The sequence below is a fragment of the Phasianus colchicus genome, chromosome 8, assembly GCF_987193195.1.
Source record: "Phasianus colchicus chromosome 8, bPhaCol1.hap1.1, whole genome shotgun sequence".
In the NCBI taxonomy this organism is placed as follows: domain Eukaryota; kingdom Metazoa; phylum Chordata; class Aves; order Galliformes; family Phasianidae; genus Phasianus; species Phasianus colchicus.
In genome coordinates, this window is record NC_143443.1 from 1,061,418 (window position 1) to 1,085,516 (window position 24,099).

General features: G+C 43.2%; 1 protein-coding gene across 1 annotated transcript; it reads left to right on the plus strand.

Moving 5' to 3' along the window:
* Positions 1-11: 11 nt before the first annotated feature.
* On the plus strand, positions 12-23,970 carry CHUK (component of inhibitor of nuclear factor kappa B kinase complex). The gene is made up of 21 exons (XM_031602556.2): positions 12-158; positions 235-329; positions 1,046-1,160; positions 2,919-2,988; positions 5,597-5,685; positions 6,318-6,407; positions 6,641-6,765; positions 8,314-8,421; positions 9,828-9,963; positions 10,936-11,130; positions 11,421-11,523; positions 12,049-12,172; positions 13,381-13,532; positions 13,930-13,991; positions 16,488-16,597; positions 17,997-18,046; positions 18,714-18,810; positions 19,579-19,726; positions 20,290-20,426; positions 21,835-21,931; positions 23,510-23,970. Exons 1-21 carry the CDS (start codon positions 12-14, stop codon positions 23,534-23,536), a joined length of 2,277 nt encoding a protein of 758 aa, XP_031458416.2. The 3' UTR covers positions 23,537-23,970.
* The last annotated feature ends 129 nt before the right edge of the window (positions 23,971-24,099 follow it).

Below are 24,099 nucleotides of genomic sequence, written 5' to 3' on the forward strand. Positions count from 1 at the left end.
TGTGCGGCGCCATGGAGCGGGGCGCGGAGCGTGGGCCCCCCCCGGCCCCCAGCGGCGTGGCGCTGCGGGGACAGCCGGCGGGCGGCTGCGGGCCCTGGGAGATGCGCGACCGCCTGGGCACCGGCGGCTTCGGTAACGTCTGCCTCTACCAGCACCAGGTGGGGCGACGGCGGTGGCGGGGGGGGCGGCGGCGGCGGGGGAGCGGGCCCGCCGTGACGGGGCTGTGTGCCGCAGGAGACGGGCGCCCGGGTGGCCATCAAGTCGTGCCGGCTGGAGCTGAGCGTCAAGAACAAGGACCGCTGGTGCCACGAGATCGACATTATGAAGAAGTGAGTGCCGGGCCTCCGGCCGCCGAGCGGGCGCCACCGCTTCCCTATTTGTCCGTACGCGGGTAGAGCCGCCCCTCGCCTCGCGCGTACCGGAGCTGTCCCGGCACGGGGTGCCCCGTCCTGCTGTGCCCTTCCGGAGGGCCTACGCGGAGCTCTGCGCGCAGCCTGCGGCGGCCGCCGAGCTCGCCTGGGCCGTCCTCGGGCGCAGCAGCGGCCCCGCGGGGCGGCGTCGTGGTGCGGGTGCGCGCCGCTCTGCTCCCCTCCTCAACCGCGGCGCTGGGGCGCGCAGACAGCTGCGGCTGCCGTGGGTTGCGGGTCAGTCGCGGGAGCAGCGCGTCGTGATCGGAGAGCAGGTGCCGGCAGCCTGCGGGTCAGTGCGCAGTGTGCCTCGAGTGCTTGCACGTGCTTAAACCTCTGGGCCAAATAGGAAATATTTTCCTATTCTACACGCAGGAATAGAGGCACGCGTGAAATAACTTCAGCCAGAGTGCGAGCCGGGAGCCTAGCTCTCCGTTAAAGTCCTGCATGTGGGCTTTGAGGTGTTCCCAACGTGGGGGGTGCATGGGACTGGGCACTGGTAGAGAGCACTTCTCAGCAAGGGTACACCTGGGGAGCGTAGCTCATACCTGAGGCATTAAACCTGGCTGGCCAGCTGTCCTTTCTTCCCACTCTTCAATAGAGTAGCCAGGGTTTTCACAAGCTTTCCGTCTGTCTAGGTTGAACCATCCCAACATAGTGAGAGCCTGCGAGGTTCCTGAGGAAATGAACTTCCTTGTGAACGATGTGCCTCTTCTGGCAATGGAGTATTGCTCGGGGGGTGACCTCCGGAAGGTAACGGTTGCTTTGCTTTGCATGGCACAGCAAAACAAGGGGTGGTGGTGCTGTCCCCATAGCTGCGGCCATCTATGAAGCCATATGTGTTCTGTGGAGCTTCTCTTTTTTAGTGTAGATCCAGGGAAGTAAATATACAGTGACTACTTGAAGAGCTTATAAGCAGGGGGACTGACTTTTGACATGGTCGTAGTGATGTAGCAAAGGAAAACAGCTTTAAAATAAATTTAGATAATAGAGTTCTTTACTCATAGGGCAGTGTGGCCCTGGCACAAACTGCCCAGAGGAGCTGGGGGTGCCCAATTTCTGATGGTGCCCAAGGCCAGGACAGATAGAGCCCTGGACAACCTGATCTGATGGGGTGCGACCAGACCATTGCAAGGGTTAGAACTGAATGGTCTTTAAGGTTCATTCCAACCTAAGCCTAGATGCTAGCACTCTACATGTCAGGGTTTGGAGTCTGATATGTCATTAACTCCCATGTGTCCAGCGTTGCACTGCTCTCAGTGCTGGGCTGGTGCCACAGTTTCACAAACTTTAGCTGGCTCTTTCCTATCAGCTGGGAACTGTTCCTCCACAAACCTGCAGCACCTACAAGAAAAGGAAACTGGCAGCAGCTGCTGCACGGCCAGATAAAAGCTCATGCTCCGGTCTATTTTAGCTGTACACAAGAGGCAGTCACTTGTTTAGTGGTGGTAATTTTCTGCCACTTAAGTTCTGCTTAGAAATCATGTCATCAGAGTGGCCAGGAAACTTTTCTTCTGTTCAACTTTTGTTGTTTTTCTCACCAGTGCTACACAGCAAGCAGACTGGAGAAATCCGAGCAGATGTTAAGTGATGTAATGCATATCTGTGAGAGCAGTTAATGTATAACGGCTTCATCTTACGTTTTAGTACTGTTTAAGACAACTGGGACAATGTTAAGAGGCTGAAAGGTTGTCAATTAAAGGAAGGGGCTATATGTGGAAGTAGCATACTGCATAGGTACATAGCTGTCCACATATCTGGTGATGTTTGAGTATTGTATTTATGCAGTAAAAGTTTTGAGAATACTTGAAGGCACATTGGAAACATCAGCCAAGAAATCTGGGGTTATATTTGCTCTACATTCAGTGCAGTATTTGATTATTTAACATCTAATGCGTAGATGCTAGTGCAACTTGAGAAGTACTGTACTTTATTTCACTTGATCACATGTAATGCTTTGTTCTTTAAAAAAAAAAAAAAAAAAAAAAAGGAAGCATTGTTTCTCATTTCTGATCCCACACTTCTTAGAATCTTTCTCTTACAGTTATTGGACATTGTGCTTTTCAGTGCTGTTAATTTGCCATTGCACATCCATAATCTTTTATAAAGCTTGGAAAAACATCTGTGTCTGTGGGTCATGCACATGTTTTATGCTTGTGCTCTCTTAGGGCAGTTTCCTCAGGAGATGAGGAACACAAGTTTCTGGGAGCCTGGGGATCCCCACTACTCCCAGCCCTCTGTCCCACTCTAAGTCTCTCGCCTGCTTGCTTTTTGACAGCTTTCAGATTTCTGTAGTTTTATTCTAGCAGTCCAAATCTCTTCAATCTTGTCTCAGTGCAGTGATTTTTTTGTTTTCTTTCTTTCCCTCCCCTCTTTTCTATCACACTGTTCAACAAGAATTATATTTGAGCTGTGCCGTTTTCTGTGAGGTGTTGGCAGGGGATGGAGGATTTTGTTTCTGACTATTAATTGATGCATTGTGAGTGTAAACATCATCATCTTTTTTTGTAGCTGCTAAACAAACCAGAAAACTGCTGTGGACTTAAGGAAAGCCAAATACTTTCTCTGCTTAGCGACATTGGTATGTAGTCTACGGACTTCAGTGTCTGTTTGTTTATTTTGTGTATATTTGTATTTATGTGTAATGGCATTTTCCTTTTTCAGCTCACCTGAGAAGGGGACTAACAAAAACTGTGTGCAAAACTAAACTGGACTTCTATTCCAGAGCAAGGATCCTATGTCTCTGGTGATTGCAGAGACGAGAGGCTTACACTAATGACGTGTCCATGGAAAGGGACTGAAGAAGCTATATAGTGGTCAGCTGTGGGTAACAAGCTGTGGGTGACATTAAGGTCAAAAGTTTCCTGTTCTGTTCATGGCTCTGCAGATGCCAAGCTGCATGCCAGTCTGAAGGAGTGTAACTTCTACTGCTTAAAAGCAAGAAGCTGTCCGGGGTGTGTCTGCGTTTCTGTGTGGCTTCACTCTGTAGAATGCGCTTTGTAGCAGAGAAATTCTGTTTGTTCAGGATGAGAGGATGGGACAGCCAATAAAGCAGAGTGGAAAGCAAGATGGATAAGAGCATAGCGGAAAAGGAAGAGAACATAATTCATCTTACACAAGCTAATTGTGCCTTGTATTGTCCAGCAGTCTTCCGGGTAGTAGTTTGCTTTCAACTAAGGATTAATTAGGTGAGGGATCCCAAAATAAGCGCCTCAATGTTGAAAAGCTTGTCGTTTTGAAAGAGCTATTGTATGGTCCTATGTTAGAAATGTGACTAGCACAGTGATGGAGTCTGTTGTCTCCTTTGCTTGCAACTAGGGTGGCTATGTCAAGATGCAGCATCCACATTCAGCCTCAGGTTCCAAGTGGAGGTGGAGATTTTGGTGGCCAAATTCTTGATCACTGAAATGTCTGTAAGAAAAGATAGGAGAGATGCACCTTAAAGCAGCTTCTTGGCTGCTCTGGGAGAGGATAGGTAATCTGTTGGAGAGTTATGTCTGCTGATGGTCTCCCTTGCAAGCTTGCCTTCCAAGAATGCTCCTCAGCAGAGCTTCTCATCTTTTATTTCTCTGATAGTTAACCAGTCTCTCCTAGGAATGGAGCCATCTTGGCATGAAAAAATATCTTGAACACAGTGGTCTGGACTTTTAGGCAGGATTCTCATGTCCTCTTTATGAGTGAGAGGAGAGAGGGTTGGCTTTCCCCTAAAGGTTTATTTTTCTGAAGTGGAAAAAGAACTAGTACCTTTCTTAGTCAAAACGGTGTGATGGTTTTTCCAGGGTCACTCCTGACTGGTGTTAGAGCTCACAAAATGGCAGGGGGACATGAAACTAAAAAGGAAAATGAACTTGGTGTCTGTTCTCCGCAGGGCTAAGTAATGCAAAAGTCAGCCATCTGTATAGAGTTTACCAATCCTTAAGAATGTATGCAGAGACAAGTATTCTGCATCAGTTTAATGGAGAGGTACTCACATTACTGGGGTGGCCAGCCAGTACAGTCTTCACCTTGTTACCAGTGACACCCTGCTGGTGGAGTGTCTGCCCTGGGATCACACCCAGCAGATACCTGTGGTGACCAGCAAGATGTCTGCACAACCCATTAGTACCATATATATATAACAGCAGGAGACAATAAAGAACCACATATCAGAATAAGCAAGGTCACTCAGAGAAAGGAAGGAGACTGAGTTACAGCTACAGGGCAGTTTCTCACAAAACAAGTTTCTTCCAGCTACATGCACAAGCTAGAGGCAGTTTACTTGTGTTCCCAAGCTAACGTGAGCCCTTTCTCATGGGCTGATTGCCTGTTCAGGCCATGATCTGTGTTCTTCCATGCAGGCTGTTTGCCAGCCTTGTGTCTGACAGCTTCACCTAAAGTCAGAAGCATTTTACTGTATAAAACATTCATATGTTGCTGGTAATGCATTCTCTCTCTATCATGTCTTTGGGGAAGATTTGGAAGTGCCATGAAGAAGTGCAAGTAGGAAACTGTTAAGTGTGTAAATGAGTGATAGGCCAGTGATGGTTGCAGGTTTGGCTCCAGTGAGAGATATTGTGTCTTGAAGGTTAAAAAAAAATCTCACACTTTGACAAGTGTTTTTTGCTGTTCTGTATGTGGCAGTGTCCTGTAGCAGAGAGTTGCAAAATAACCTTTTATTCAGCAGCAGGTGGTGTTATTTGGGTGTAGTAGTGATTTCCTCTCTTCCCACAGGCAGTTTTTCTCCTGTTGTTGTTAGTAGCTTCACAGCTACCTCAAGGCATTTTGCCACAAGGCAAAGTCCTGCCCTTTGCCTTTTCTTGGGTGCTCTGTTCCCTCCAGCCACTTCCATGACCTTGTGACGTTTTGAAAACCAGCCTGGCTAAAACCTGGTTGGTTTTTTTTTTTTTTTGCTTAGCTCCCAGCTGGATCAGGGAATCAGCTCCCTTCTCTCACCTTTAAGGCAAGAGATATGCCCTGCGGTTGTGCCACCAGGTCTGAGCTCACAGCAGCCTCCCCATTCTGAAGAGCAGAGGAACAGCTTGTTCAGTCCTGTAGCCATATGCACAAACCCAGCAAATATTCTAAGTCAAGTTCTTAGTGGTTCTTCTAAATGAAAACATGTTGCTTTCAAAATCGAAGAAACTGGAGATATTTTTCAGCTATGTCCTTAATAAATGTGTTTTTTCTGTTAAATCACACGTGTCTTTTAGGGTCTGGTATCCAATATTTGCACGAAAACAGAATTATACACAGAGATTTAAAGCCTGAAAATATTGTTCTTCAGGATGAAGGTGGGAAGGTAAGTCACATTTCTGCAAACTGTGAGCAGCTTTGCCTGAAAGAAATAAAAAAGTGAGTAGCTTCTGGCATTGAACTAGACTGAAAACTCAACTCTGAATTTATGAAATGTTTGTATCATCTGGGGGCAACAGATTCTACTTTGCTTATTCTGTAAACTTTGTCATTAAAAGCACACAATTTTTGCTTCTGTTCAAGAACTTCACATGCAAACAGAGGAATGATACAAAACTGTAGTTTATGGTAGCCTTACAGTTGTGGCTTTGAGGGTTGTGTATACAATCAAGCTAGTTCAGAAGTACAACCCAGTGAATTGTTTAACAAAAAATGGTTTTATTTATTGTTACTCTTCAAATTCTAACATAATAAGGTAGAATGCCAAGCTAAAACTGCTGAGTTGCTTTAAACGAAGTTGAGTCTAAGCTGAGGTAGGTGGATGAGGCCAGCTTATGTGGTGAAACAGCAAGATTCAGTGCAGTGTTGTGTTTCAAAACTTCACCATGGACTTTTTCTGGAGTTCCTGTTTGGCTTTCCCTTTCTTGGATGCATGTCACTGCATAGATTTGGTTTTGTTGGGCTGTTTTTTTTCCCTTTGAATTTGTTCTTCTGATGATCTATTTAAACTGCTTACAGATCATTCACAAAATAATTGATCTGGGTTATGCAAAGGATTTGGATCAAGGAAGCTTGTGCACTTCATTTGTTGGAACACTGCAATATTTGGTAAGACAGCTGTGTTTTGTTTTTTATCTGTACAAGTGATGTAGTATTACCACATTTTATAGCATTGTAGAAGTGTGTGTCAGAACCTACAGAAGTCCCTTGTCACCCTTCTGCTGGTTCCTCCTCTTTCCCTGTGGAGCTGAGAGCCACTCCTAGACATAGATTTGTCTCTGCAGTGGTGCTGGATTGCCTGAATTGCCTCTTTCAAAGTGTCCTTGCATGGTTCTTTTCAGGCTCCCGAACTCTTTGAGAATAAATCCTATTCTGTCACTGTTGATTACTGGAGCTTTGGAACGATGGTGTTTGAATGCATTGCAGGATTTCGGCCTTTCCTACACAATCTCCAGCCATTTACCTGGTAAGACATTCAGCAAAAGGACTGACAGCTGTCACGTATAGCGAAGTGACAGTGTGAACCTCAATATCAAACTTATTGCTGTTGAATGATGAGGCTTCTTTGTCTGCTAAGTCTTGCAGAAGCCAGTCGTACTTTCACTGCATTAATGACACCTTGATTGATAATTTATACATATCGTCATGGGTGCCTCTGAGCATAATAGTTAATGCAAAAATTTGAAGTTTGAATCAAAAAACTTAATTATAATTCATGCTGTTAAATGGGGAAGTAATATCAGAACAGTTTAATGCATGGAGAGGAGCAATACAGTCCTTTGTTCCCCTGGGCTGTGAGGTCACTTATTTTTTTAGCAACAAATTTTTTTAGCAGCAAGACTTCCTGTTGCAGTGTAGACACATAGGATGTGTTTCCAAATAGCTTAACAAGGATGAGAACTGAAGGACATAAACTTGCATGTGGAAATTTCTCCTTACTCTCTCATGGCTAGAACAAAGAGCAGAAAGGCTTACTGATGTATTATTGATGTATTTCCACATCTTAGCTTTCAGTATCAGGACCATATAAATAAAGATGGATTTTTCAGTCCATTGCGACAGAACAAGCATGAAATTTGTTCTCCTGATAGCATTAAAATAATGGGAAGGAGAGGAAGTAAATTTTAAAGTTAAAGTGCTTTAACCAAAAAAAAAAAAAATCAACCAATATAGTGCAGTAGTCTCTCTTTAAAATCCTAACTCTTGGGATTTTATTATTTTAAAAGTTCAAATATTTGTCCCGTTTTTTCCAACATTTGGAAAACTCTGTTTCGTAATAAAAAAAGTAGTGAAAAACAAATGACAGAGAAACAGCACTTCCAAGCATCTGTACTCGTAAAAAGGAAGAGAACAGTGTGGGCCATCTGCATGCAGTTTCTGTTCCAAATGGGGGACATTTTTCTTAGTCAGCTAAGAAAGCAGACTGGCCTCCAGGGGCAAGAAGTGTTTGTCTACCTCACCCTGGCTGATGGCTGTGGCCGAGGTCATGCTTACATGGGACTTGCACTGGGAAATCCTGCTGCTGCACAAGCAACTGAGCTCTAGGCAAGATGCAAACCAGTGCTGAAGGGAGCCAGGATGAAGGAACAGGTGGAGTTGCAAACAGTGTTTTTCCTAGTGTTGGCTCTGGTAAAACACGGCATTTCCAATACTTCTATCTTATATGCTTCTCTGGCATCAAGGCAAGTGCAGTGATTTTGCCAAATGACTCCTGCAACTTCAAACTGTCTCACAGTTGTGCAGAGACTGATGTTGTTGGGCAGCATTGCTCTGTGGTCCGCAGTTAATTGTTACCTGTTGGTCTTTTTGTTTGATGCTCTCCAGATGTCCTTGCAAGCAGATGTGAAAATGTTTCCAGAGACAGTTATGCTAGGTGAATTGTTTAGAAATATCTTCATACCAAAAAAAGCTTGTTTTCTAAAGCTAAAGCTGAAACTTTTTGCTAATGCCAGGTTTGCTTGGCCCTTTACAAAAGTAATATTGTCAGTATACCCATAAAGAATTTATTTTCTAGGCATGAGAAAATTAAGAAGAAGGATCCAAAACACATATTTGCTTCTGAAGAGATGAGTGGGGAGGTTCGCTTTAGTACTCATTTGCCCCAGCCTCACAGCATTTGTAGGTAAGTGTGACAATGTGATTATATGTGATAATTTTTGGCTCATCTTTTAAATGGAGGGGTCCTTCTTTCTCCTAAATGCTGTCTCGACCTGTAAGCAAGCTATCACTTGCTGTTATGGAATAGCTTGTAGCCCCATGGCTCTTTATGGAACCTTTGGGCTCTTCACTGAGGGAGATGACTTCATTAATATCTACCTGAAAATTTAATGGTATTGAACCTCATAAGCCAAGTCATAAACAATTCTAATATAACTTTAGTCACAGGAGCTTAAATTAGCTGCTTCATGAAAGCAAAAACATCTAGTATTTGCATTGGAAAATACTGTGGAAAGAACAGCCAAGGCCTCAGAGATGGTCAGAGCCTGCTGAATAGAGCATGCAAGAAGTTCCTGAAGCTGAAGCTTGATTTTTGTCTCCCACTCTCTAGTGGGGTGCTACAGAAACAACAGATCCAGACTCTTTACAGAGAGGCAGAGTGGAAGGACCAAGGGCCACAGCGCAGGTGCTTAAAGGAAAATGATATTTGGAGATAGGAAAAAAAAAAAGTTTCCTGAAGTTAGTGACGCATCCCCTGAGTGGGGATTCTCAGTGCTTAAGGACTGCCTGGACATGATCCTGAGCACCCTGCTGGATCTATGGGATTGGCTCTGTCAGGAGCAAGAGCTAGACTATGAGGCCTCCAGGAATGCCTCCCATCTATACTAGTTGGTCTGTACCACATCAGAAGTCAGACTAATTATCTGTCACTTACCTGAAGACACAAGTACTAAATGTGTCTAGCAGATGCAGCATAACTCATTGACACTGGAGGGCTTCAGCTGAAGCTGAGAATCAAATATAGCTAGTTCAGAGCTAGTGCTTTTTGCTTCTTGCACTGTGTAGTGCCTTTTACCGCTTTTACCATGTTACTGATAATCAACTTACGTGCTTTTGATGTGGATAAACATGGAAGAGAGCTTTGTGGGAGACGAAGGGACACGGCCAACCATTTTTCAGCTATCTGTGGGGACAGAACAAGGGGAAATGGCCATAGACTGGAGCACAGGAAGTTCCAACAGCAATATGCATAAAAACTTCTTCACGGTGAGGGCTATGGAGCCCTGGGACAGGCTGCTCAGAGAGACGGTGAGTCTCCTCTGGAGATATTCAGGACCCATCTGGACTCCTACCTGTGCATCCTGCTGCAGGGGTCCTATTTTGTAGCAGGTTGAACTCAACGATCTCTAGAGGTCCCTTCTAGCCCCTACAATTCTGTAATTTTTCCTAGCAGCTCTGCAGCATGATGATGGTTGTTCTGTAGACAGTTTTTAAGACTCTGGTTTACTGAGTGAGCTTAGTGTGTTAGAATATCTGCCTTCTCTTTCTCATGTTTGTTCTGTTTTGAAATTTATTATTATTGTTGTTTAGTTTAATTGTAGAACCGATGGAAAGTTGGTTGCAACTGATGCTGAATTGGGATCCAGAACAGAGAGGTGGAGGTTTAGATCCTGAAACCAATTGTCCAAAGTGCTTCCTAATTATGGATCACATACTGAATTTGAAGGTGAGTATAGTTTTACTGGGCTCAGTAGAAACATTTCAGAGAACAGGAATTGTGCTCAGTACAGCAAAGCTGTAATCCTGGCATCATCTAGCTTCTGGGTTTTGAGGAATCTTTTTACTGATGTTGGAAAGTATGTGTGTATACAGCCTGTCTGGCACATATCTGAGGACAGAATATCATATGCTATATTAATCTCTAGCTTTCTTCTTGTAGCAGAAGAATGATCCTATATTCCTGCCTGTCATCTTAGTAAGGACTCAGCAAGCTCAAGTGACTGTTCAATGTTTGCTAATGACTGTTAATTTTGAACTGTATTACTGATACAGTGAGTCCAGGTTTGTGTACTAGTAATAGATCAGAGGTTGTATTCACTTGGCTGTTCGCCTTCAACTTATTAATTAACTGCTGAAGTGAGATTAACTGAGGCAAAAGTACATGGAAGCCAGAGGATAATCTGAAAGAATTCCAAAGGAATTAGAGACAGAAACACAAAACATTGTGGCAATAAGTGGGACTTGTCACAATCTGCATATTGTGATGTGGTTTGAGGACCTACAGTTTCCACCCAGATACAGTAAAAACAGAGAAAGCCATGAGAGCAGTGAGAAGACAGGTGGAGGTATGTCACAGTTGTTTTATATGGAGGAATTAGTCTCCCCTTTTGAAAGCAGTGCTGGCTACTTCAGAGATGACAGACTTGAGATGGTCTCTGTGCTGGCTTGTTGCTATTCTTTTGGTGTAATGAAGCTGCAGTGTGGCTTGTGGAGCTGTGAGGGGGTTTGGTCATAGTTTTCTGATACTGAGTTAAAAGTTACAAGTCTGGACTTTATGATGTGAGGCTTTACACCCGCACTTAATTATTGTAGTCACTAAAACTTTATGGTTTATGGTTACGTACACCCTTCAAGGCTATTGTGTGCATTGTCTTGGATAGCCAGTGGCTTGTAATTAATTTGCACTCTTTTTTTACAGATAGTACACATCCTAAATATGACCTCTGCCAAGATCGTTTCATTTCTCTTGCATCCCGAGGAAAGTCTTCATTCCCTTCAGATTCGAATTGAATTTGAAACTGGAATAAGCACTGGGAATCAGGAACTGCTCTTGGAAACAGGAATTTGCCTGGACCCCCGAAAACCTGCTTCCCAGTGTGTTATTGATGGCGTAGTAAGAATGATTCTGTTCATTTAAAATCTTTCCCACTCTCAGGGAATTTGAAATCTTAAGGAAGATTAATTGCTTTGATCTCATCCTACTTGAGGCAATTTACTCTATGTTGCATGATTTTCTTGTATAACATATATATTACAACTAAATCTTTAAAGTAACTTGCTAACAAAGGGTCCTGTGCTTCTGTAGAATCTGTCAAAATCAGTTTTTTAAGGCATCAGATATGAAGTGTTTCTGATGACCATAACGGGTTCGTTTTGTAACCAGATTTTCTCTTGTTTGTGCAGAGGGGCTGGGATAGCTATATGGTCTACTTATTCGATAAAAGCAAAACTGTCTATGATGGACCCTTTGCTTCTCGGAGTCTGTCTGAGTGTGTAAATTATATTGGTAAGTATGCTGGAGGACACCTTGGACCTGAAAGCATTACTTCTTGTTTAATGTGGAAGTAGATTTGCCTTACTAATCTCTGTGTGTATCTCGAAGGGCAGCCTCTGACTCAAAGAGGACCATTTAAGAACCTGTAGCAGCCTAGCAAAATGTTATCTACAGTGCTGTTATCTCCACGTTTTTATAGATTTAACAGTTCAGAGCATCCATTGCTTACTCTTTTGGAACTCTTCTGTAGAGTTTTGGTAGCTTGAGCAAGTACTTTAGGTGCAGAATTAATGGATAAAACAAACCACGGGTCCTGCCTTTTCTCACATTTCACACGGTGTTATGCCATATCTTTTATTGCCAGTAGCCAAAATGCTGAAAGAAATCAGAACATCATATAGCAAATGAGCAGTTCTTATGTACCTTGATCTCTCAGTTTAGGTACCTGAAGCAGGAATAGGGAATATTGTAAGCACTAGGCTCCTTTTCTAGAGTTGTTCTTCCATTTAGGTGCAATTGTGTTTTTCTTGTATTCAGTACAGGATAGTAAAATCCAGTTGCCAATTCCTCAGCTCCGCAAGGTATGGGCAGAAGCAGTTCACTATGTCATTGGGCTAAAAGAAGATTACAGCAGGCTTTTCCAGGGCCAGAGAGCTGCCATGTAAGTTGTTATTCTTAATTCAGAGGATTCAGTATTATGCAAACATGGAGACTGACTGGAAGCATGCAGCTCAGGAGACTCCTGATTGCTAGGAATTTTATAGCTCTCTGCTCTTCTATAGTTCTACATTATGAAGTGTGTTTGGGCTGGGAACTTAAACCGCTCCATTAATTCTATTTCACAGTGCCTGATGTTGATAACAATTGAAAAAACTTGAATGCAGTCACAGACTTGCAGAATAGCCAAGGTTGTCAGAGACCTCTGGAGGTCATCTGGTTCAATCCCTTCTTACACAGCTTGTCCAGAACTATGTACAGATGGCTATGGAATACCTCTGAGGATGAAGACTCTGCAGCCTTTCTGGGCAACCTGTGCCAGTGCTCACTGAACAGTTTAAATTACAAAAAAAAAAGTGTTTTCTTATGTTCACATGGAACCTTGGACATTTCGGTTTTGGCCCATTGCCTGTTGTCATGTCACTGAGAACCACTGAAATGAGCCTCCTTCTTTGAACTTTCCTTCAAATATTTACATATAGTGATGCCATTCAGCTTCTTCTACTTGCTCATCCTCCTATGAGTGATTTTCCAGAACCTTAGTTATCTTTGTTGCCCTTAGTTGAACTCCCTCCAGTGTGTCCATGTCTCTCTTGCACTGGTGAGCCCAGAACTGGGCTCTGTCCTCCAGGAGTGGCTTCACCAGTGCTGACATGAGGATATTAGTCAGCTCAAGCTGCTGGCAGCACTGCCCACAGTACAGCCCAGGGCATTTGTTTCACAAGTGGCAGAATCAGGGAAACTGTTTGCTGTGTTTGTAGGGTTTTATCCAGTGTGACTGGCAGCAAATGGGCAGTATTATGTGCCTCAGGAAGTAAAAAAGATGACAGCATTCACCAGGGGCCACATGCCCTACGGGAGCCTGTGTATGCTAAAAATAGTCCCCATTGCAAAGGTGTCTTAATTGACACACACACACAAAGAAAAAAAAAATAAGGAAATGAGAAAGGACTTTCTCTTTTGCTTGTTGAGGACCTGCATCTTCTGAGGGTGAGAGGGAGTCTGCGACCCCACTGACACTCCCTGTTCTAAACATCTCACTATTTCTTTTGTTTGTCACGTCTTTCCTTCAGTGACAGCTTCTTTGGTTGCTGACCACATAAATCCACATACACTTTTCAGCTAATGTGATGTTCTTCTTTCATTTGTTAGGCTGAGTCTCCTTCGGTATAATGCCAACCTAATCAAAATGAAAAACAATATGGTATCAGCATCTCAGCAACTGAAAGCAAAGCTGGAATTCTTTCACCAGAGCATTCGCCTTGACCTGGAGAGATACAGTGACCAGATGGCTTATGGCATATGTACATATTTTTGTAATACTTTCTTGGGTGCCTTGTCTGATTTTTGTAAAGGATTGGGCTGACTGTGAACCACTGTGGGTAGGAACTACCTTAAAAGAAAATGTATGCAGGAGCTGCCATTGTGTTTCTCAGCATCTTTGTTTTTTTTTCGGGGGGAAAGACAGGAATTTGGCGCAAGCAAAGGCAGGAGGTTAATAAGTATAAGACGTCTCCATAACTGCAGGCATAGTAATACATGTCAGCTGTTCCCCATTAAGCACACCTGGGTCATGGCTCCTGCTTAGATTCAACCTAATTCTGTTTGTCTTTAAATTCAACTGATGCATGCATAGCTTATGTCATGCTTTCTTTTTGTCATCTGTAGCTTTTAACACGTTAACAAATCTTATCTCTTAAGCTTCAGAAAAGATGCTGAAAGCATGGAAGGAGATGGAAGAGAAGGCCTCTCAGTGTGCCCAGGTAGGCACTAAGTTGTTTGAATCTAGTGGTTTGAGCAAAACCAATGCAAAATTCACTAGACTCAGTTTGTTTATAAAGGAGAGTAGGCTATAGAGAAATGTTGTTTACTGCCAAAAAGGAATGGTGTTGCCAAGAGTCTTCTACACTGATTTTGTTGCACACAAAAATGTACATTGCTAAAACTGAAAATAATACTAGTCAGTCACTAGGCAGTGATCTGAAAATTGTACTACTTAACTTAAGAATACAGACAAATTCCTTGCAAGTAAGCAGGCAAATTAAGTTTTGGTAAAAGAAATTAGAGTCATTCTTAAGAAATTCAGAATGGAGCTAGAACCAGTTCTTATTGAGAGTTGTCCTCTGCCCCAGGTGTGTAACGTTGCCTGGTGTTGTTATGGCCAATGTGTAGGACCTGACATTTGGTTTTTTTGAACTTCATCCCATTGGCCTCAACCGAGTGATCCAGCCTGTCCAGATCCCTCTGTAGAGCCTTCCTAGCCCCAGGCAGATCAGTACTTCCTCTCAGCTGCATGATGTCACCTGCAAACTTACTAAGAGTGCACTCAATGCCCTCATCCAGGTCATCAATATACTGAGCAGGACAGGCCCCAGTACCGACTCTTGGGGTCCACCACTCATGACCAGTCACCACCTGGATTTAACTCCATTCACCACCGCTCTCTCAACCCGGCTCTCCAGCCAGTTCTTTACCCAGCAAAGAGTGTATCTGTCCAAGCCACATGATACCAGCTTTTGCAGGAGAATGCTGTGGGAGACAGTGTTAAAGACTTTGTCCTGTGAGAAAGCCTAGCTGAAATACACCACTGTAATCTTGATGTGGTTTTTTTTGGGAGTATTTCAATTTTTCTTCCATTGAAAGTAATAAGGAGATGGAGACCTTGACGTAGAACAGTTCTGCCTGTTGTTCTGTCCAATCCTTTACAGGGGAAAAAGTAAGCTTTTAGCTGTAAAAAACTAAGGACAGAAGAAGAATGATCACAGCAGTTTATTGTCGAAAGCTGCTGCTGCTTCTTTTCTCCTGAGTATACTGAACAAAGCCTGGGAGGCAGAAGCCATTTAGAAGGGTCACAAAAAGAAAGCAGAGCATTTGCAATGTATTTCTCAGAGTAGATGTCTAAAATATCTCAGAAAGTAGTCTCTATTATGTCTCATCTATTGAAAGCTGTCAAGCTTTTCACTCACTCCTTGTCCTCAACAGGACAGGAGAGTTAATATGATAAAAAAAGCTTGCTGGTTACCATCTTCCCAGTCCTTTCAGTGGAGTGCTGGGTCTTCTCTAATGTGGTGAAGCTCTTGGTCTCTTCACACAGAGACCTCTCTTGCATCCCTGCTACCAAAACCTTGCCATATGAACCCAATACACTCCTTGTAGGAAACAAGAAATATAATGGTGGCTGCTTCCAGCAGAATAATTCAAAGTTGTCAACAGCTGTTTCTAGGAAACAGCTTTTGCTTTGCAGAGCCTGAGCATTATGATCGATCTTCAACCCTTGCAGTCCAGATTGTAGTCACACCGTGTATGTTTATCAGAAATGGAAATTGATTTACTCTGTAATACACAGTGATATCTTGGACTATCCAGCAGGTAGCATAACTTTTGTGAGACACAGTTACAGTCTTTATGGTGAGCCATAGTGCTCCAGATAGAGACGAGCAGCATTTTTCTTACAACCTCCTTTGATCATATGGCTTCTCACTTCTTGTTTTGTTCTTTACTTGCCATCCTTTTCTGGTGTCTCATCCCATTTATATACCTTCACACCAAGTACTTCCGCAGTTTCAGTAACAAGTCTGTTCCAGAAAACATTCCCTCTGCAGATCCTACAGACTCAGGTCAGAAAGGAAAAGATGAAATATCCCAGAATGCTTTCTCAGGAAGGCAGTTTCTTCACCACTTACTTCTGCTGTGCTCGTTCAATATCCACAGTCCATGGTTCCAAGATGGTAACTTGTGTTTTCTCAACCATGCCAGAGATCTCCAGTGTATATTGGGCACCACTTGGCTTCTCCTTGTGCTTGGAAAGATTGTTGTTCATTGCCTTATCTGACTGTGTGAGAGGCTTGATATAAGGCTAGTATTTCTGTATTGCTTTGAGGAAAATGTGAAATACTAGGGAAATGTTAGGCCAAAAAGCATGTGGGAATGTAAAATGTGAGAGCACCTTTTATTCACACTGTAAGAACAAGAGAAAACATCTCTGCTGCTGGAACATTTGTAGACCCAGAATGTGTATGTGCAACATGCATTTTGAAGAGCTGTGATTAATGAAGAAGCTGATTTTTCTCATCCTTGTTGTGAATGCAAATGATATCACTGAGTAACCTTGGTTATTATAGTAGCAGTCATGTTGAAGAGTCTGTATCTCCTAAAGTCTGCAGGGAGTCAGCCCATTGTCCAAAGAAGTATTCTGTAGATTGTTATCTTTATTCTTGCTGTCCTCCTTCAGTTTGACTTGTAACTCCAATTCCCCATAGGCTGAAGATATTGGATATCTAGATGAACAGATCATGGCTCTGCACACAGAGATTGTGGAGCTTCAGAAGAGTCCATACGCAAGGCGCCAAGGAGAAGTCATGGAGAGCTTGTAAGTTCTTTACTTACTGTTTTTATCGTGCATTAATGGATGTCTGAGTGATGTTTTAATCTGTTGTAATGGCTCTTTTGTCAGTGTTTTCAAAATGTGTTTCTCACTTTTTTGCAAGCTGAGTGTACAGAGCAGTCTTGTGATCATTTTAAGATTATTTTGGTGTTAAGAGGGAAGGTCCAACGTTCTGTGGCTTTGCCTTCCTCTTGTAGATGAACTGATCATTTACCGGCATTGTAAAGCAGATTTTGACACTGATCTGTCCAAGAATTATTAGCATTCAGTCAAAGGAGCAAGCTCACCTAGCTTACCTAACCAATCTGCAGCTGCACGATGGCTGGACCTCTGGAAACCTGGGGAAAACAGCTGGGACAGCCAAAACAACAAGATTAAATTTGTTAAAAGAGCTCTTCTAACTAGCTTTGAGTATTCTGAGAGGAAGCATACGTTCTCCTGGCATGCTCTTTCCTCTCTGCAAAGCTAGGTCAACTAAGTTACTTTTTGTCCATGTATAGTCACTGATACAGAACAACTGGCCCAGGAGAGGAAGTGGTGGTGGAGAGGAACTCCCTCTTGCAGCAGTAGTCCACATTCACATCAGCTTAAACAACTGATGAAATTGCCTTCTGAAGCATTGTTTGTAGCACTTTCACTAGTGAAAGCACAAGGCTGCATCAGCGTTTATCAAGGTGCTTCAAGTATACCCTGAGCTGTTGCTCAGGATAGTCTAGTGCTACGAAGACAAAATTCTGTTCTGTTCTTAACAAAGAGTGGAGAAGGGGATTGGGTCTCTTGTTTTTCAGGCTGTAGCAAAGCACACTGCTTAAGATTTGATGTATGCAGCCCTAAGACCCAGGTGGGTCCTTTGTGGTGTGTCAGACTGGATGTGCATTGGATGCTAATGCTCTCTTTTTTCCCTGTGCAGCAGGAGAAAAGAGCACCTCTCCCCTGTCTTAGGCTGCTGCAGGACTCTCAAGACTGATAACTATGAAATATGTTAGAAATATGTTAGAAATGCTCACATACATAAGGAGAAGTTTGCATGGTTTCTTGTAATCATATTGGGGTGATCTAGGGGCAGTTAAGGGAAGAAGTCTGGTGTAGGCCCAAGAACTAGCTAAACTGCTGCTTGTTGGAATATTTGAGAGAAACAACATATACTTAATGGAAGGAAAAGAAACACTGTCCTATTGTTTGTGCTGTGGATGTTTTTCATTTGGAGAATGTTACTAAAATTGACCAGGCAACATAAGCAGAACAGGGACAAGAATTTCTGAGGCAATTTTGCAGAAGTACCTTTAGTTACAAAAATGAGGTTTTGTAGTTAAGGATACTACAGAAAGAAAACATAGCTGAGGCATGTGAAGGCATATGATTTTTTTTTTCTTTCTTTTTGAAGGGAACAGAAAGCCATAGACCTGTACAAGCAATTAAAAACAAGACCTCCAGGTATGGAAGCAGGTTGTTCAAAGACTGCTCAGCATTTGTGCCCAACAACTAACTTTCACTAATTTTTGTCAACTCAGTTCCTGCAACCCTGAAAATACTGTTTAGAAGAACATACCTCAAGCCAATTTCTTCTTGTTGCTGAGCCAGGAGTTCTCCTGAATTCCTATAGTACTGTTCCCCAGTCATTGTTTTGTCCTATGATTTTCACACTTGAGTATCTGCCATAAACAACTCTGTATGCCTTCTGACATTCCCTAACATTTTCTTTCTCCAGATACTACTCCTTTACTCCTCCATACTCAGGAAGAACTGCCATTCCTGTGTCATCACTCCAGCCAAATGGCAATCTTTTTTTCTCTTAATATCTCAGTTATTGATGGAGCTTCGTGTTTGGGCATTACATGTTCTGAATGTGGTACCTGGTGAGCAAGGAAGAGTTAGTTGCTTGTGCATTTGGCAACTACTTACTCCTTACTGAAGCCTTTATCTGTGGCACGAAGAGATGTTTAAAAAAAGCTGTGCCTAATGAGACATTATAGCCAACCTATGAACTGCGTTTCAGTTTGTTTGCCTACTTTTAAGTTACTTTCATTGTCTCTGGGTATGAATGAGGGGAAGTGAGTGGCTCCTCACTGAACGTTTTATTAATGATTGATGTTCCTTCCAGATCATGCCTACAGTGACAGCACAGACATGGTGAAGATTATTGTGCAGACAGTTCAGAGCCAAGACCGAGTTCTGAAGGAGCTCTTTGGCCATCTCAGGTACACTATTCAGAAAAATAAAGGCAACTTTCAGCATTTGTATCTTTGGGTCAGATCCCAAATGTTCCATTCACAGATAAGCACTTCTCACAGCAGTATCAATTCTTCTCTTTTTGTCTGTGTTGAATTTCCACTTTTTTCTTCTAAGACAGCTAATGCATATAGCTAGTAGCAAGTGAGAGGAAAATACAGTAGCTTGTGCTGTTAGCAGCCAAGGGCTTACCTTAAAATTAGGCAGCTCTGCTCGTGTTTAAGTTGGAATTTGAATCTTTAAAAAGAAAAAGAATATTGAAACAGCTGAGAAAATAACAGTGATTTGTTCATTAATTCCTCAAACAGCTCAAACAAAAAAGACATTACATAGATCTCAGTAGTCAGCAAAATTTTCCTTATTTTCAGCTGTGGCTTATGGTTAATAGATCCCACAGAGAAAGTTAGGTACATCAGTCTACAGAGGCAAACAAAATGAAAATACCATGGTTGAGTTTCTGTACTGTCTGTCAGCATCAGGATCAACTTTGTACCTCAGCTTATATTCTCGGTATTAGTAGCAGTGTTGTCTGCCCACTTTTTTGAGTCTTAACCAGACAGAGAAAAATCCAGGGGTCCTTCCAGTCTTGCACATTTTGTACCTGCAGTACCACAGTGTTGAGCTAAGAGAAAGGGGTGTTCTCACTGAATTTTCCTTGAATCTTAAGATGAGGCCACTTTCAAAAAGCTCATTGCTGCACAAGCTGGAATTAATTGTGTGTTTTGGTTTCGTTATAGCAAGCTCTTGGGCTGTAAGCAGAAGATTATTGACTTGCTTCCAAAGATTGAAGTGGCTCTAAATAACATCAAAGAAGCTGATAACTCGGTGATGCAGATGCAGGGCAAAAGACAAAGGGAGATATGGCATTTGCTGAAAATTGCTTGCGTAAGTAGCTTCTGGATTTTTTGCACTTCCTTCCACTGTAAGAACCAGGGGACATCAAACGAAGCTGTAAAGAAAGAAACTCAAAACAAAAAAGAGGTGCTTCCATACAGTAGTTACAGTAGTTACTTTACTGTAGAGAAGGGAAGTTTGAGATGCTAAAAGTTCACATAGATTTAGAGGGACAGTAGACAGATTCATAGAAAAGAAGTCCAGTATAGGAATTCTTGATCCCAGAAAGTCCTTAAATGGCACATTGCTGGAGGCTGGAATGCAGTGCATGTAACATAGCATGACATGAGCTTCATTTTTATGTTCTCTGAGTATATTGCAGGATGTATACTGGGATAGGTAAACTTCTGTCTGCTCTTTTAAACCTATAATTATGTTAGTATTTCTGCAAAAGTGAAATGGGTGCTTTCTTAAATAGCATTGGGTGTTTGAAGAATACACTTGATTTTTACACATCATTTCTAGTGACAGCCCAAATTATCTTGATTTCCATGTGCCAATGTTTAAGATCAGCTTAGGAAACATATCACAGAAAACAAGTTTCTTCTTTCTAGACTCAGAGCTCTTCTCGTTCACTGGTAAGCTCCAGCCTAGAAGGGACAGCTTCAACTCCAGCAGCCACGTGGGTCCCCCAGGGCTCCTCAGAATATGCACCTCACCCTCTTTCATCTATGGCAGCTACTGGAGATGGGTAAGAGCAACAAGGAAAAGATGCTGCTGCAGAGAGAGGAGTCGGTATAACCACTGTGCACATACACTCTGAAATCATGTCTTCTGCTGATGATGTCACCAGTGCTCAGAGGTCCTGACCTATTTACACATCTTTACCACATCCCACGTGGTGGACTTTGGATATGCTACGAGAGGGCATTTTAGAATACTAGACTGCTTCTGAAGGCAACATTGTTCAGTTTCTGACTGGTGTTTTTTAATAATTTCCTTCTGTCCATACCACAGCTCTGCCCCAGGGCCACAGCAAAAGGCAGACTTGGAGCCAAAATGCAGTTTCTTTTCATGCCCAAGCTCTGGTGCAGGTGGTAGATAATTCAGGCCATATTTAGTACTTCTCACAGCTTAAGTATTAAAAGTCTTAATTGAAATGGAGGTCTGAAGTTGGAGTCATGAGTAATCAATGTTTTATTTCATCCCTCCAAAACAGTTTCAGTACCTCATACGTTACTAAAACTCCAAAACCTCAGGAGTTTGGATAGCTCTTTCTTCACAAACCTCCATGCTCCAATCCTGAGCAAGTTCCATATACTGCTCTCAGGTAAAACTTGTGACCTCCATCAGTTAGCACTGTGCACTTAATTTCTTTCATATCTCAGTCTAGCTGAGACAAGAAAGTTGACAGGAGCTGAGGGTTTTGGTGCTTTTTTTTTCCCTTTTCTCAGTTCATTAGTAATTGTAATTCCAGTCAGCCTAACAAGAAGAACACCCCTCAAAGACTGCTCAACACTCGGTGTTCAGCAGTGCAGGTATTGTGGAGCAGTAGCAGGGCTTACAAGCACAAACATTTCATTTATCAATCCATTTGGCCATCTCTTTCTTTTTGGGCCTGAAATATCTAAGTTCTGAAGATACACATTTTCTAAGCGTGCTTTCGCTGGAAGTCAGTTTTCTGAAACCTTTAGCTTCCTCCTTTCTATCTGCTGCTGCAGGGCATATTCTACCTCCTAGTGATACAGGTTGATCACACTTTTAATGGGTGCTTTCCTGAAGTGCTTTTGTGTGGCCTCAGAGATCCTCTTTGAAACCTGGCTTCGCTGTATGAGGCACTGTACAGAGAGCTGTAAGATGTAAGCATTATGGTGAATTGGCAGTGATTTCAGGCCCTTTGTACTCAGCTCATTCCCCATGTTCTCATAAGGCTGAATTTCAGAGTAATTTGTGTACTTCCTCTGTAGGGAAGGAGAACAAATGGAGGCTTGTAGGGTAAGGATCTGCTGGATGCTACCTTCAGGTGTGTTTTATGCCCTAAAAGGCAGCTTATAATTGCAGAGAATTGTTAGTTCTTGGTGTTTTACTTTTTTTCTTCAGTGCAGAAACTACTGATGTTAACTTTTTTTTATATTTGTCTTGTTATGCCTTCCCTACAGGGAAAACTTTGTTGACGTGATAGAGGAGAACCTGAATTATCTTGATCGCTTTACCAGTATGTTGCAGGAGGCCAGAGAAGAGCAGAACAGCTTGACGGTAAGCTTGTTGGTGTGTTTCTGAGGATCTGACTGTCACAGCCACAACAGAGTCCTCTGTGGGTATGGAGTACTCCTAAACCACTCCTTAATTATTTGTGATTCTGTGAATTGCTGTGGTTGGCATATGATGTCTGTCACCTCGCTGGGCACTGCTAACATGCTGGTCTTTGTGGAAAGCAGCCTGCATGGAGCCCTTTTCTGGTTATTAAATTAAGCTTTCATTATAGTGGAAGCAGGGCTTTAGAGAGTCCTAAGAAGGCTTTTTTCAGAAATTGTTAGAAATTGTTTTTTGAAATAGCAAGGCATGACAGAAATGTTGATGCAGTCTGAAACTCTGTTCCCAAGCTACTGATTGAGGCTGGTAAGTTACTGCTCAAATGGGCCGAGGAGGATGAAGAGCATCACAGAACACAAGGTTCCTTGAAAAGGTCCTCAGCTGATTTTAGGTCTGTTTCCTAGAAACACCAATACAGATATAATTAGGCAATCAGACTGACCTTTTTATAAAGGAGAAGAGTCAATACAGCTTCTGTCAGCTTGAGATTGCTTCAATTTATTTTGCAAATTATTGCAGTTCTGTAGGGAAGTCAAGGATCTTTGAGGAAGTGAGATCCACTGATATGCTCTGTCTTGGATTTTTTCAGAAGCTACTTACAGTGTCTCTTCAGGGTTAGCATTCATTCCTGTGGGATAAAAAGTTAAAACTGTTCATCTGTTGTAACTACTGAAAAAAGGAACAGAGGGTTGGAGAAATGAAGGTGGTTCATGAAATGGAGCTCTGAAAACTTTGAAAAATGTTAATTTCTAGACATTTTAATGTTCTGCTCTTTATGAATCATAGTAAACAGTGAACCAAGAGTTTACTGGAGTTGCTGAGGGTGAATTCAGTGAAAACTTAATAGCAAATGAAAATTCATTAGCAGAAGTTGCTATTGCTGAGAGGAGGAGGAAGCTCTCTGAATGGCTTCCTATCTGTTATTCTTACCTATTTTTCTGTCATCTCGTGCATCTCAGCCCATGGTGCAACATCTGACTCTGACATATTTTAACCCAGAAAGATTATTCTTTCTTGTGGAATCATGCTCTGCCCATCAATACTTGATTTGGTTACGCTTGATTCCTTTCCCATTCTCCTCGTATCATGACACAGAAGTTAAACAACAGGAAACAACAGCAGAAAATGAGGTTTGTCCTCTTAAAATCACTCAGAACAACACAAGAGAAAGAAATCAATAAGGTCTTTTTTTCTCTGTTTTTGCATAAGCATGGCTGGGAGCCTTTTTTTTCTTATGTTTGTGTTTCTGTACTGCCTGTACAATCAATAGGGCCAGTAGAAGTAGGTTGTGTACAGACATACCATTCTCAGTGCAAGGCAGCCTGTGCCATGCCTGAGTGTTATAGTAAGTGTGGGGAGAGCAGTGCAATCACAGTAAGCCATGTCATGGAACGGTGAGGATGTGACAGGAGCTGAGGGTTTTCAGCTGTGATGGAATGATTATCTGGAGGATAGAGAGGTGCTAGATAGTGAATCTTTTGTCTCCACTTCTCAGAGTTTTTTCCTTGCTTCCTCTTTCAGAACTTCGACTGGAGCTGGCTGAAGTAGTCCCAGGAGCTGTGCTGCTTCCTGCCTGTGTGCAGACAGCTGGCCACAGCCCCCATCGCCTCTTGGTTTGGTCATACAGATTGCCCAGGCCGTGAGGCCAGCAGCAGATGTATGAAACTGGCACTAACTGTTTTACAGACCGTGGCCTCCTTGTGCCTTCAACACAGCGAGTGCTCTGCACGGCAGGGACGCGGCACGCCCTGCACGGCCCTGAGGAAGCGGCCACCCTCAGGGCAGCACCCTTGCCCAGGGCTGGGCCTACAGTTGCGGAGGGAACGTGGGCCCTGCGAGGCCCCAGCGGGCTCCGCAGCAGAGAGCGAGGGGAGGCCGGGGCTGGCAGCCGCCGGGCCCGGCGGAGCGTTTGTAATGTGCCGACGGGTGCGCGCGTGTATTTTAAGCAGATTTTATTGTTAATAAACGCGGTTCGTAGGCTGCGCCGGCCTTGCTCGGGGCGGGGCGGCGGTCGCGTGACGTCATCAGAGGGCGCCGCGCGGCGCTGGCTCCGCCGCCGCCCTGCGCTGGGCCTCTGCTGCACGTGGGCGCGCGGCGGGAGGGGCGGGGCG

Excerpts from the sequence above, each read along its gene's own strand:
- CHUK (XM_031602556.2), top strand. The coding sequence starts at position 12 with ATGGAGCGGGGCGCGGAGCGTGGGCCCCCCCCGGCCCCCAGCGGCGTG. Across the intron at positions 9,964-10,935 it reads ATCACATACTGAATTTGAAG|ATAGTACACATCCTAAATAT; the intron begins GTGAGTATAGTT and ends CTTTTTTTACAG. Across the intron at positions 20,427-21,834 it reads ATGGCAGCTACTGGAGATGG|GGAAAACTTTGTTGACGTGA; the intron begins GTAAGAGCAACA and ends CCTTCCCTACAG.